This window comes from Delphinapterus leucas, chromosome 7 (assembly GCF_059928025.1).
Source record: "Delphinapterus leucas isolate spDelLeu-1000000601 "Yukka" chromosome 7, BTC_Dleu_Yukka2, whole genome shotgun sequence".
Classification (NCBI taxonomy): Eukaryota; Metazoa; Chordata; class Mammalia; order Artiodactyla; family Monodontidae; genus Delphinapterus; species Delphinapterus leucas.
The window spans coordinates 12111823-12125369 of NC_143135.1; the positions used below are offsets into that span (position 1 = coordinate 12111823).

Genomic DNA, 13547 nt, shown 5'->3' on the forward strand with positions numbered 1-13547 from the left:
GATTCGTGCAGTCCTAACAGTGCACGGGCTCATGTGCACAAAGATGGGGCTCAGGCCAGGGGCTGGGCCAAAGAGCGCACTGATGTAGCTGCCAGGCACTGCTCTGCGGGGAGCTGTCAGGCTGGGAGATCGATGGGGTTGGATAGCAAGACGCCAAAGAGCCTCTCACACCCGCCCCAGCAGGCTGGGCTCCAGCACTGAGGATGGAGCATCAGACTCGATCAGCATGAGGGAGAGACAAGGGCAGTGGGGGGGCTGGAGCCTGCTGTGTCTACCCTCCATCAGTCTCCTGCCTGGAGCCCACGGAGCCAGGCCAGGCCGGAATGTGCTGAGGCAGCTTTTGTGCTCACATGGACCAGCGAGGTACCATTTTGCAGCTATAAACAACCACAGCCTCACATATACACGGGAACATGGAGCCTTTAAGAACCAACTTTGCCCCAGGCGCTGGACATGCAGCTGGGGAACATTTGCAAACATCACATCTTGTGAAACCACGAGTTGGAAGGGAACTTCATTTAACGCCATTTAATCCTACCCGAAAGCTTGAATCCCTCCTCTAATATCTCCGAGAGGTGCACTGGCTGCGCAGTCTTGCCCCCAACATCCACGTGAACGGAGCCCACTGCCTCTCAGCAAGCGTGTGGAGCAAAACAAATCCCTTAATCCACGCCTGCCCACCTTTCCAGGCACACACCCGCATGCTACGCCGGCCTCGCAGACCAGCAGGCTCACTCTCGCAGCCCCGCCCACGCGCACACAGACCTCCTTTGATCTCCTTGCCTTAACTCCTGGCACGCATCAGTGGCTTCCTGTCTCACACGCGCAGAACTGTTGTCTCAGGGAACAGCACGAGCCTAGAGACCCGCGTGCCAGGAAAGAAAACCCCCGAGGTTTCTGCCCAGCTTTCCTAATGCGAATGACCACAAGAAGGTCAGAACCTGTGTTTGCCCCCCGGCCATCACCCGCTCCAGGAACCTCTGTGCATATATAGCTCTGTGTGTGTGGGTGTGTGCAGCGGGTTGCCTCCAAGAGGTGGGGGCCGAGAGGGGGTGTTCGGACCTTGATGGCTCTTAAGCAACTCCCAGGATGGGTTCTAGGGTACAAAGTCAGGTAGATGTAGGGAATTTATGCCTTCTGACAAAGGGGAGCTTTTCTGGACTCTTGAGGGGAGTCCTTACATCATGTTCAGAAAAGCCACTTCTCTCCACAGTAGCTCTCCCCTTGAGTGGCATTTGCACCTGTGTTTCTCCCCACCCCTCCCCAGGGACAGAGGCCCTCACCCAATGCCCCGCTTTGTCCTGCCCTCCAAGAGCGAGGGCTTCTCCCCTTCCACCTTCTCTCAGCATCTCCCCCTGTCAGACAGGAGTTCCTCACTCCACAGCGGGTCCGTTGTCTCCTTCCCCCTCTGCCATCCTCCTGGTCAACCCGTCACCATCTCCCTTGTCTCAGCGCCTTCCCTTCCCCTTCCCTGGCTCCCCTGTCTTTCCGAGACCCCCGAAGAGTTGACTGAGGGGAATGGGAAGATGTGTGTGTGTGTGTGAGGTCTGTCTGTCCTCTGGCTTGCTTGGGGCGGGGGGAGACGAGAGAGGGGAGGGGAGCTGGTCACTTGGGACCTCCCCTGGTGGAGGGTGGTGCAGGGGCAAGAGCTCCCCTCCTCGGGGTGTGTGCATAGAGGCCACTGCCCAACTCCGGAGGATTTACTGGGAAAACGAACGCATCTGGGGACCAGATCCCCGATGGCGGCAGCAGAAGCCAGTTTCTGGGATGTGGCCCCATGGAAGAGACAGTGGGTCCCGAGAGGGGAGAAGCTCAGGCAGCTGGGCAGCAACACCAGGGGCAGGACAGGGAGGACAGGACGCCGGGAAGTCCTCCGTCTTGGACCTGAGGGCCACAGACTCACCCCACGAAGTAGGAGATGATCAGAAGCTGAACGGCTCGGTTGATGATCCCAATGGTCCAGCTCTTCACAACCACCGACTTGGTGGTCTCGTAGGTGAAGAAATCTGAGATGCAGTTCATGCTGAGACAATGACCCCTCAGAAGAGACCCGATGGTGGCCTCAAGAAGGAGAGGTCACAGGGATGGGGAGACAAGAGATGGAGGCCTGGAGGGGGCAGCTTAGAGGGTCTTGAGGAATGGGGAGCCTGTTCCTTTAAGTCGGGCAACCCTAGCCCAGTGCTCAGCCTTCCTCTGCTCTTGACACTCTGGGCTGCCAAGAGTCCAGGGCCAGGGTGGGGGACCCCCTTTTTGTTCGTCTCCACCCCACTCCCCTGTGATGTCATGGCAGGGGTGGGGTCTCCAATCCCAGGCTCCTGATTGCCCAGGATGCATCTGGCTAGGGCCCTCTGGGACTCATGTTTTATCTGCACTCCGTGTACCGTTTCTGTTCCATTCTCTTATGCTGCATCTTCAGCCTGGCTCACCAGCTGCTTCATGCTCTCCTGAAAGCCCCTTGCAATATCCCACCCCCCAGCCACCTAACAGCCTGCTTGAGCTGAGTATCCCCTGCATTCCTGAGGGTCTTCCTAAAGCTGCTCGATTCTACAGCCATCCCCTCCTTTCTCGAGTTGCCACTAATAGCATGGGTCATGGGGAGGGGGTCTCTTGGTCTCCTGGGAAGGGGTGATTAAAGAGTCCTATAGTTCCCATTTCCTACTCATGTTGGCAGTGGCTGAAGCTCTACCCCTAACACAGCGTTATCATACTGGGTTTTTTTGGGCGTTTTGTTTTACTGTCAGTTTACTTATCTGAATCATTTGTTAGATTACATGGTCCTGGAAGGCTGGTGCTGTTTCCATCTTGTTTATTAGTTTCCTCAAATCTTATCACTGCATCAGAGCTCAATACATATTTATTGAATCTAGTTGAATTTATGTTGCTAGATAGTGCGGTAACAGCCATTACCCAGAGGTTAAAGTTATAAGTTCAGGGAGCAACAGGGCATTCACGTTGTCTCTTGTCCCAGGATCGAGTTAGCAAGCTGGTGTAACAGTAGGTCAGATTGTCAGAGAAATCTTGAGTTCAAATATTCTGTCCTGATGTCTTCATACACGACACACATTATCAGTCATTCTGAATGTAGGGTCACGGTGAGGATGACAGAGGAGAACTAGACTGGGGTAAGTAGATCTGGATTCTTAGTCTTCAGCTTTGTTGCCAACTGAGACCCTGGGCCGCTCCTCTTAGGGCCTCAGCTTTCCCATCTGCAAAAGGAGGTTGGAGCAGACGAACCCAAACATGTCTTCCAGGTCTGGCCTCCTCTGATTTGGCAAGTCGCACCCTAGCACTATATAAGGCGGGGCCTGGTTTCTGCAATCCCAGGCTGATGTGATTTCAGATCAGTTCCGGCTCCATGGTGAATCTGACACCAACACTTCAACTTGATACTGCCGCTGGCCAGCCCCTTCCAGGCGACTCACAACTTGCAGGTACTGATGTGAAGTTTTTGGACGCAGTGAACTCATTTCAAAAAGGATCCAATCCCATGTGACAGGGGAGGGCAGTACAGTCACAGACACACCAACACCCGCATTCTCAGAGGAGGCAGTGGGAGGGGTCATTTCTCTCCACAACTCATGAAATATTTTCCTTTTGGTCCCACAGGCTCCTTTCTACTCCACGAAACCACTATTGTGCAGGAGAGAGAGGACACACATCATTCCAACACGTACACACGCATTTGTGGAAAGTCTGATAAAATACAACTACACAATTTCTCTTTAAAACCTAGTCATCCCCTGAAGTGTCTGTAATTTTTAAAGAGCCCGACGCGCTCCCACTTTCTAGTCGGATGCCAAGCGGGTGAGACTTCATTGCACCCCTCTTCTCTCAGGTCCTCCAGCGCCGACGACGCTCTATGTGACCGCCGCTAAGGCGGGCCGGGCTCGCATCTCTCTAGCCAGCTCGTCTGCTCTATGGTCTGCGCCGGGCTTCCGGTGGCGGGACGCTGGGCCGCGCACGCGGGAAAAGCCACCCCAGCGTCCCCCCCATCCCCCGCGTCCCCACCCCCGCTCCGCGTCCCCCAGCGCGCCCACTGCCCGTACCCGGGCCGTCGCGAGGTGACAGCTTGAGAAGGTGGGTGGTCGCCGTCCCCGTTCCCCAGGAGGGCGCGGGCCCTGCTCCCCCGCGGGATGCGCGGGATGGACCATTCCGAGTTGGAATCCGCGGGCGGCGGGCGAATCCATTTTAGGGGGAGGGGAGAACTGTGGGTCCGGGACCGCGTCGCGGCGGGGGCTCTGGGAGGGAAACCCTGCACTCTGAGCTGGGTTGGGGCGCGGGCGAGGTGCTGCCTCCCCGGCAGGTCCTGGGGCTCCGCTGCGTGTTGCCATGGCGCCCGGTGGAGTGCCCAGAGCGGGTGGCTGGTTGGGATGTAAGCGCTACTTCAGGCAGGCCTGGTTTTTCTGCCCGGGCTGGGCCTGGCCCCTGGAGTTCGGCAGAGTCGGCCTGTAGGTTCCCAGGCAGAGGAGATCTTGAGACATCCCAGGCACAGCAAGGGTTGCCACTTGGCTCCATCCGTAGGCAGAATGAGGTGTTGTCTTTTGTACTTATTTATCTCCCTCTCTCGAATTCAGATTCCCGGTCTGCCGTGTATCTGCATACCTAACAGCGGCAGGTCAGCATGGCAGAAACGCTGGAGTTCAACGACGTGTATCAGGAGGTGAAAGGCTCCATGGTAAGAAGGGTTTGGGTTTTTAATACAGGTGGAGGGAGGGAGGTGGAGTAGACGTTTTGTTTACTAACAAGAGCTTGTCTTGATGAGGTAGCAGTATCATCAATGTAGCGACTTTGGAAAAGGAGTCAGAGTATGATATGTACTTGGTGTTTCCTCAACAAGAAGCAATCCTGAGAGAGTATAAAAATTATACAATGTTAGAATCTGAAGGGACCACACCTACTGCTCAGCCCTGAATCCCGAAACTGAGGACCTGCAAGGGTTCTGGATCAGGGCCAGGATTAGAATCCACATTTTCTGGCTGCTTGTCTCTTATTGGCCCTCACCCTTTTGGCTGTTGTTCCTGCGTTGCTATCTGGCCAGCCCAGAAGGAGTGCTGGGTGGGACTGACCCTGGTCTGCATTGTGTGCTGTTCCCGTGCATTTGGACCTGTTTTTCCAACAGAATGATGGTCGGCTGAGATTGAGCCGCCAGGGCATCATCTTCAAGAATAGTAAGACCGGCAAAGTGGACAACATCCAGGCTGGGGAGTTGACGGAAGGTATCTGGCGCCGAGTAGCTCTGGGCCACGGACTTAAACTGCTCACGAAGAACGGACATGTCTACAAGTACGACGGCTTCCGGGAGTCGGTGAGGTGTCCTGTTGCCATAGCCCCCTTTTTACTGCGCCGTCTTCTTGATTTTTAACCTTCTAGAGAGAAGTGGGGCTCCTTTTTCTGATAACCATGTAAATGCTAGTTTGGGCTCCTTAGTGCAGGACCATTGAAGCTATTAAGCAATCAGTGTTCAGCTTTGGGTGTCAGTCTTGGGAGTTTCTTTGTGCCTTGACTCCGGAAGTGTTTCTGCTGTTTTGATTTTTTGGTGGTTTCTGCCTATTGCCTCCCTCCAGGTTCAGGGTCTTACCTGATGCTTTAGTTTGGGTTTTGTTTTTTCATTTTGAACTGCTTGAGTTAAAGACTTCACTTCATCTTCATTTCCACTTTCACTAAAGCAATACCTGTACAAAGTCAGAAAACCATTGTGAGGTGCATAGCCAGGAATGTCAGTCCTTTACTCCTCTCCCAGCCTGAGAGCCGGTCTCCGGAAACAACCTTTTCCAAAAGCCTTTTTTTTTTTTTTTTGCGGTACGCGGGCCTCTCACTGTCGTGGCCTCTCCCGTTGCGGAGCACAGGCTCCGGACGCGCAGGCTCAGCGGCCATGGCTCACGGGCCCAGCCGCTCTGCGGCATGTGGGATCTTCCCGGACCGGGGCACGAACCCGTGTCCCCTGCATCGGCAGGCGGGCTCTCAACCACTGCGCCACCAGGGAAGCCCTGAAAAGCCTTTTAAATAGCTTTATAGCTGAGACTCTAAGTCAGTGTGGATTTCTGATAAAAGGTGTATTGGGCAGTTTCTCAGCAATAGATAATCCCAGAACGTTCAAGTTTGTGTTAAGGCCACTGGGGTTTACTGGGCTTGTTCTCTCCCTTCTACTCACAGGAGTTTGAGAAACTCTCTGATTTCTTCAAAACTCACTATCGCCTGGAGCTCATGGAGAAGGACCTCTGTGTGAAGGGTTGGAACTGGGGAACAGTGAAGTTTGGTGGTGAGTCTTGCGGAAGATTGAGGTCTGGGAGGAGAAGGAAGGATGAAGGGTTTCAGCCTTTAGCTTGTTTTACTCTCTTACTGCCACTGTTTCTGATTTCCTGTCAGTTTGTAATTTATCATGTACTTGAATCGAGGACCAACGGTGCACTGTGCCTAGTCCCTGGGGTACAGTATTAACAAAATAGCCTAAGTGCCCTGTCCTTAGGGAACCTATAGTCTGGCGGGACATAGTGTATGCAGAGCCAAGGGGAGAGCCTGTGGCTCCATACGCCTTTTCCCCCAGGGCAGCTGCTTTCCTTTGACATTGGTGACCAGCCGGTCTTCGAGATACCTCTTAGCAACGTGTCCCAGTGCACCACAGGCAAGAATGAGGTGACCCTGGAATTCCACCAGAATGACGATGCAGAGGTCTCTCTCATGGAGGTGCGCTTCTATGTGCCTCCCACCCAGGAGGATGGCGTGGACCCCGTTGAGGTGAGGCCTTCCCCGGTTGCCTTGGGAGCAGGTGGTGTGGAGCAGGCCCCAGACAGCCCAGGGGTGGGGTCTCTGCTGCTTGATTACCAGTGTGTGCTTTTGCAGGCCTTTGCCCAGAACGTGCTGTCGAAGGCAGATGTGATCCAGGCCACCGGAGACGCCATCTGCATCTTCCGGGAGCTGCAGTGTCTGACTCCCCGAGGCCGTTATGACATCCGTATCTACCCCACCTTTCTGCACCTGCACGGCAAGACCTTTGACTACAAGATCCCCTACACCACAGTGCTGCGTCTCTTTCTGCTGCCCCACAAGGACCAGCGCCAGATGTTTTTTGTGGTAAAAGCAGAAGCCGCTGGGGGTGCATTGCCCTGGGTTTTGCCCGTGTCTTTAGTAGACGTATCTCACCAGTGTTTAGTTCACCAGCACGTTTCTGTGGAGCACTGACTGGTGCTGAACTTGGTCGGCTCTTCCTTCCCAGATCAGCCTGGATCCCCCCATCAAGCAAGGCCAAACCCGCTACCACTTCCTCATCCTCCTCTTCTCGAAGGACGAGGACATCTCCTTGACTCTCAACATGAACGAGTGAGTGTGTCCCTGGCCCAGGCAGGAGGCAGGTGTGCCAGCAGAAGGCAGCAGTGCTCGTGACCACGTCTTCCTGTTTGCAGGGAAGAGGTGGAGAAGCGCTTCGAGGGGCGGCTCACCAAGAACATGTCAGGGTCCCTCTATGAGATGGTCAGCCGGGTCATGAAAGCCCTGGTGAACCGCAAGATCACAGTCCCAGGCAACTTCCAAGGGTGAGAGTATAGGCCTGGGCCCATGGCCTGCTGGGGATGGGCTGTGCTGTGTCTCCATGGTAAACCTGTCCTGGGATGGGAATGCAGCTCTTCGGAGGCCTGGTTGGGTTGTAGCTTGACGGTGTCAGTTGCCTCCATCATAGCAGCTTAGTGAGGTTTACTCACTTGAGGGCCTGAGCACACACTGCCTCCTGCTACTGAGGCGGCGCTGACTGACCTCCCTGCACCTTCCACCAGGCACTCGGGGGCCCAGTGCATCACCTGCTCCTACAAGGCCAGCTCGGGACTGCTGTACCCCCTGGAGCGGGGCTTCATCTACGTCCACAAGCCACCTGTGCACATCCGCTTCGATGAGATCTCCTTTGTCAACTTTGCCCGTGGTACCACCACCACTCGTTCCTTTGACTTTGAAATTGAGACCAAGCAGGGCACTCAGTATACCTTCAGTAGCATTGAGAGGTGAGAGTCTCTGCCAGTCACTTCCTGGGCATCCTGGTCCTGACCCAGCCTCAACCGGGAAGGCTGGCATGGCCTGGGGTACTCTCCAGGGTTGGGACTTTTCCCTGACTTCAAGCCTTGAGCAGAATTTTTCTTTTGCTTCCTGGAATTTGGTCCTCCTTGGAGTGCTCAGGCCTTGGCAGCCTCTCCATTGCTTTCTTTCTGTATTTAAAAAAAAAGTCGTTCTCCATATTACGAAAGCTTTATGTGTTTGGTACTAGCCCTTTTTCTCCTCCACTCCCCCCGTGATGGAAATGCTATCTCCCTCTTTCCTGGAATGAGCTTTGTGCCCGAGAACACGGCAGCTAATGTTTATTGAGTGCTCGCCGTGGGCTAAATGTTTTACAAACATCTTCACACTTAATCCTCATAACAACCCTGAGAAGTATGAGACACAGACCAGTAAAAAGATGAACACATCCCCTCCCCCTGCATCCTCCCTTTGCTCTGTGCATATTGGTAAATAGGTGCACCTCCCTCCCCACCTTTTATTTCCCAGAACTCTTGAGACCATGTAGGTTTCCTTCAAGGCTAGTGCCTGACTCTTTCTTCCTGCCGTCTTCCGGGAGTCTCTGAGCTGTTGGGTTGGAATAGTGCGGTCAAGAGCTCCAAGCCCCACAGTCTGTCCTGGCCCATGGGTGTCAGGACAGCATGGGGTCCACCCCTGTGTTGGCCCTGCCTGTCTAGTAATGTGGTGCATCTCTCCTCACAGGGAGGAGTATGGAAAACTGTTTGATTTTGTCAATGCAAAAAAACTCAACATCAAAAACCGAGGATTGAAAGAGGTACCTGTGTGTGTGGAAAGGATGAGCCTCTCTCCTGTTCTTTCTGCGGGGCGAAGGGGCAGGGGTTCGTCTGGCTTCTTTTTCACTCTCTTTTCTCTTCTTACTCTTATAGAAAAAAGAGGTGCGTGTGACCCCTTCCCCCTCCTGGTGCAGGTTTCCTCAGCATGACCTTAGAGCAGTCTCTGCAGCCCCTCAGGAGCCCCCAGTGGGGCTGGGAGAGGGAGGGGCTTGGACTAACCCCGCCAGCAGGAAGTCTGGGGCAAAGGCCCTGCACGTTGGCTGCGTGTGGACAATCCAGCCCCAGGGTCTTCTGGGCGCTGCTCTGATCTACTCACAGGCATGGGGAGCGCTTTTTTGAGTCTACAGGCACCAGGGTGCTTTGGCCCTCACTCTCACCTCTGCCCTGACTAGGGCATGAACCCCAGCTATGATGAATACGCCGACTCCGACGAAGACCAGCACGATGCCTACTTGGAACGGATGAAGGAGGAGGGCAAGATCCGGGAGGAGAATGCCAATGACAGCAGTGATGACTCAGGAGAAGAAACCGGTGGGCTCACCTTGGCAGTGCTGTGCATGGGGGCGGGTCGGCTCTTCCGTGGGGCGGGGGCTGGGCGTCTGGGATTTCCATGGGGGCAGAGTTGATGTATCCTGTGCTCTTTTTCAGATGAGTCATTCAACCCAGGTGAAGAGGAGGAGGATGTGGCAGAGGAGTGAGTTTTGGGTCCCCCTTGTGGGGTTGAGGTGGCAGCCTATAAACTTAGGGGACCAGAATATTTCTGGACATTCCCATGTGTCAGCGTTACCTACGGACCGAGGGTGGAAAAGTGACCTCCCGTGAAGTGATACGTGGAAGTGTTTTGGAGGTTGTCAAGATGCTTTGTAAGTACAAGGCACATTGTGGAGCCAGAAAATGACAGTGGAGAGAGAATGGGAGTAAGGATCAGTGCTTGCCAGCTTCCCAGCTGGGGATCATTGGGTCAGGCGTTGCATTGTGATGTCCTCACCTGTGAGATGGCAGTGTTCTCCCCGTGCTGTATCCATCAAGACTCTTGATCGCTGATGTCAGAAAAGACTCAGACTGACTTTAGCGTAAGAGGGCATTTTATAAGCTCATGTAACTGGAGAGTCTGGTGATAGAATTGGCTTCAGGCACTTGGACCCAGCTGCTTATAAGCTGTGGGGAATCTTTTTATTTTTTCTGATTTCCTTATTTTTAGATAGGTTTGCCCCATGCGGTGTTAAATGACCCTGAGAAGATTTGGACAGGCTTAATCCTACTGGTTTAACACCCAGAAGTGCCAGTTTGCTCAGAGCAGTGGTAAACAATGTGGTTACTGCCCCTTCCTGAGTCTGAGTTACTAGGATGTGCTCTGATGGGCCAGAACTAAGCCATTTACCCGCCCTTAGAGCCTGTGGTTGGGGTAGGCCCTTCCTGAATGGGGCAAGGTGGTTCCCAGCAGGAAATTGGAACTCTCTTAATTCAGAAGAATTGGGAATGAATGTTGGGTGGCAAAAAGAAAAAAAAAAAAATCTGCTGGAGTTCACTAGTTGTGCTTGCCGCATACTTATGAGGTCAGTGAGCAAATGCTTGTGAAAATGCCTTGAAAACGGCTCAGCACCATTGAGGTGTAAAGCAGCTCCACCTTCTGAGGAGTTCCAAGTGTAACAGGTAGGAGTGTTTGTTGTTTGGGTAGGTACTGGGTTGGACTGAAGTTGGTTTTCCCCACTTTTTATATAGTAACTAATTATCTCTTCATCGGAAAAGACTATAGGGCAGATTAAAATGATTGGATCAGAGGAAGTGGTGAAATGGACTTGGGGCATGTTCTGGGCAAGGCCAGACAGTGGTTTTGTTCCCAGGAATGTGGGGACGGTTAGGTAGGGCATGACCCAAGGAGAGCCACTGGAGCGCATTGGTTCATTTGTTTCTCACTGATTGATTTAGCAAGTAACCCATTGCCATGGCTGGGTCTGGAGAGGATGTGGTTGAAGCCACCTCAGCACAGGGGAGGAGGCAGGGTTGGGGCCTGGTGGGGGGAGGCCGTGGTCCTCCTCCCTCTCTCCTTTCTGGGCAGGTATCTTTGGGCTCATTTTCCTCCTGTCCTGAGCTTGCAGGGTGCTGTCCTCTCTCCCCGAGTCTAAGCCCCACTCTCCTTGACAGGTTTGACAGCAACGCCTCTGCCAGCTCCTCCAGTAATGAGGGTGACAGTGACCGGGAAGAGAAGAAACGGAAGCAGCTTAAAAAGGCCAAGATGGCCAAGGATCGCAAGAGTCGCAAGAAGCCTGTGGAGGTAGAGACTCTGCTAAGTGGGAGGGCGCTGGGGAAGCTGTTCTCTTTACCTCCTCCTGTCCTCCACCAGTAGGGCCTGCTGACCGGTCCTCCGGGGCTGATTTTTATAGTCAGTGATGATGGCCTTGAGGAATGAATATCTTGGAAATTTTTCACTATGGCCCTTGAGATAATCAGCTTCTGGGAGATTTGAATTGGGGGCAGGCTTCTTCTGTGCCAGGAGCCCAAGGAAAGGGGCCCCTAGTGAGCTTGACCCTGGGGTGCAGAGGGGAGGAAGACATTGTCTTTGCCCTTGGGGAGCTCTCAGTCTGGCCTGACGCTACTTAGTCTTCTCTCCATTTTATCCCCCTAAGAAATTGTCCAGATAAGTTCTTTGGGAAAATGGCGGGGGGCGGTTTGTGGAAATAGACGGCCGAAGGCATTTGGGTTCTTACGTAGGTAAAGAAAGGCAAAGACCCTAACGCCCCCAAAAGGCCCATGTCTGCCTACATGCTGTGGCTCAACGCCAGCCGAGAGAAGATCAAGTCAGACCATCCTGGCATCAGTATCACGGATCTTTCCAAGAAGGCAGGCGAGATCTGGAAGGGAATGTCCAAAGAGAAGAAAGAGGTAAGTAGCAGCAGACATGAGGGGTTGGTGGGACTTTGTCAGGCAACAGGCCTCATTTTTCCCTGTGTTTTTCCTGTGTGTGTGTGTGTGTGTGTGTGTGTGTGTGTGTGTCTGTGTGTGTCTCTGTGTGTCTGTGTGTGTGTGTGAGACAGGAGTGGGATCGCAAGGCTGAGGATGCCAGGAGGGAATATGAAAAAGCCATGAAAGAATATGAAGGGGGCCGGGGTGAGTCTTCCAAAAGGTGAGTCTTGGGAACAAAATGGCCCAGTAACCGCTTTCTTGGCAGATATTTTTGCAATTCCAGGTTGAGGATTGGGGTGTTAAAGATAATAGATATGCTTCTGACTGTGGTGGGCAGTGCTTCTCAGATCTGGGTAGGCACTTGCCCAGGTATGGGTAATGTGCTAGAGAATTTCCGAAGTCACTTGGATAAATATGGCTCATTTTCCTAAGAGGGTCAATTTTATTTGAAGGTATGGGGAAATTATAAATACTCATTATTATGGAGCATAACTCACATGGAATTTTAAAGATAAAGTAAGAGGTTTTAAGTACATTTTGCATATAGGGCTGCTTCAGGCTGTAGCTGTTGATTCTTCCGGTTATTCGTTTATGATGTGCTCCCTTGGGGCACTTGGGGCTGAGGTGGCTGGCTGTGCACATTTAGAGTGAGCTGGGCAGTGTGGCTGGGATTGGGAAAGGCCCTGTTAAAGCCAGGAGAGATTTGGCCTTGACCATGGGTGGGAACTTGAGGGCCCAGCCCCTTTCCCCTCTTGCTAATCTAGGGATAAGTCAAAGAAGAAGAAGAAAGTAAAGGTAAAGATGGAGAAGAAATCAACACCCTCTAGGGGCTCGTCATCCAAGTCTTCGTCAAGGCAGCTGAGTGAGAGCTTCAAGAGCAAAGAGTTTGTGTCTAGCGATGAGAGCTCTTCAGGAGAGAATAAGAGCAAAAAGAAGAGGAGGCGGAGTGAGGTGCAGCAGGAGTCGGGGGCTCTGGAGCCTGGGAGGGTGAGGGGCGTCTGAGTTGGCGGGGCAGGTGTTTCTGGACCAAGGGTTGTGGTTGGCCCTTGACAGAAATGAGAGGTGGAATTCTGTGGTTCTGAAGGCTAGTGCTGGAGTCTAGGGATGGGCTTGGGAATTGGGGACTCTTCACTGAAAAGTGGCTGGGGGGCACACCTGGACTCTACACCTTTCCCTTTAAGAGACCTTTGGTTTTCAGGACTCTGAAGAAGAGGAGCTAGCCAGTACTCCCCCCAGCTCCGAAGACTCGGCGTCAGGATCTGATGAGTAGAGAGGAGGAAAATTCTCTCTTCTTGGGCTTTACCCTGTCACACCCCCAGTCTCCGCGCCCCATGTTTTGGTACCAGTTTCTCCTCATGTGAAATGTAGTCCTTGGATTCCATGCCATCTGAACAAGCTCTCCTGCTAGTATGCACTTCCCTGGGGCAGCAGGGGAGGTGTCTTACTCTGCTGCTTCACAAGGATGGCTCTTTATAATTAGGGGAGAGATTGGGTGGGAGGCAGGGCAGTGCAGGATCCAAATCCTTGTCTTGCTTTCCCTACCTTTGGGATATAGCTGCTGCTTGTCCTGGTCAAGTTGCTGCAAGCAGGAGTCATGTGAGGTCAGGTCTGTAGCTCCTAACCGGGGCCTATTTCTACTTTTATTTTGTATTTCTGGTCTGTGAAAAATCAACATTTAATAAAGGGAACTGACTTTGGAAACCATGTCCTTATGCCTTCTCTCTAGCCCTGTTGTATTGCTGCCACTTTTGTGTTTACTGCACTCTTCTGACCCTTCATCTGGGAAGCAAGTCTCCAGGTACATCCTGTCCT

At 53.1% G+C, this 13547-nt stretch overlaps 2 protein-coding genes across 2 annotated transcripts in view; one reads left to right on the top strand and one right to left on the bottom strand.

The window, feature by feature from the left end:
* P2RX3 (purinergic receptor P2X 3) overlaps window positions 1-3983 on the bottom strand; it is a 33208-nt gene extending 29225 nt beyond the window's left edge. The window contains exon 1 of the mRNA XM_022591980.2: window positions 1904-3983. Within this exon, the coding sequence (XP_022447688.1) occupies window positions 1904-2022 (119 nt within the window). The 5' untranslated portion in view covers window positions 2023-3983. The remainder of the gene's footprint in view (window positions 1-1903) is intronic.
* On the top strand, window positions 3374-13439 carry SSRP1 (structure specific recognition protein 1). The gene is made up of 18 exons (XM_022591979.3): window positions 3374-3431; window positions 3836-4077; window positions 4575-4675; window positions 5120-5305; window positions 6154-6259; window positions 6545-6735; window positions 6841-7071; window positions 7214-7317; window positions 7401-7529; window positions 7767-7988; window positions 8740-8812; window positions 9224-9362; window positions 9480-9525; window positions 10977-11106; window positions 11544-11714; window positions 11867-11955; window positions 12500-12686; window positions 12934-13439. The coding sequence occupies exons 3-18, from the start codon at window positions 4622-4624 to the stop codon at window positions 13003-13005; spliced, it is 2130 nt and encodes a 709-aa protein (XP_022447687.1). The 5' UTR covers window positions 3374-3431; window positions 3836-4077; window positions 4575-4621; the 3' UTR covers window positions 13006-13439.
* The last annotated feature ends 108 nt before the right edge of the window (window positions 13440-13547 follow it).

What these genes read in the sequence shown, in the direction of transcription:
- SSRP1 (XM_022591979.3), top strand. Translation starts at nt 4,622, where the DNA reads ATGGCAGAAACGCTGGAGTTCAACGACGTGTATCAGGAGGTGAAAGGC. An exon ending in AGGAGGTGAAAGGCTCCATG is followed by an intron (nt 4,676 to 5,119) that starts GTAAGAAGGGTT and finishes TTTTTCCAACAG; the next exon opens with AATGATGGTCGGCTGAGATT. An exon ending in CGGGGTGAGTCTTCCAAAAG is followed by an intron (nt 11,956 to 12,499) that starts GTGAGTCTTGGG and finishes TTGCTAATCTAG; the next exon opens with GGATAAGTCAAAGAAGAAGA.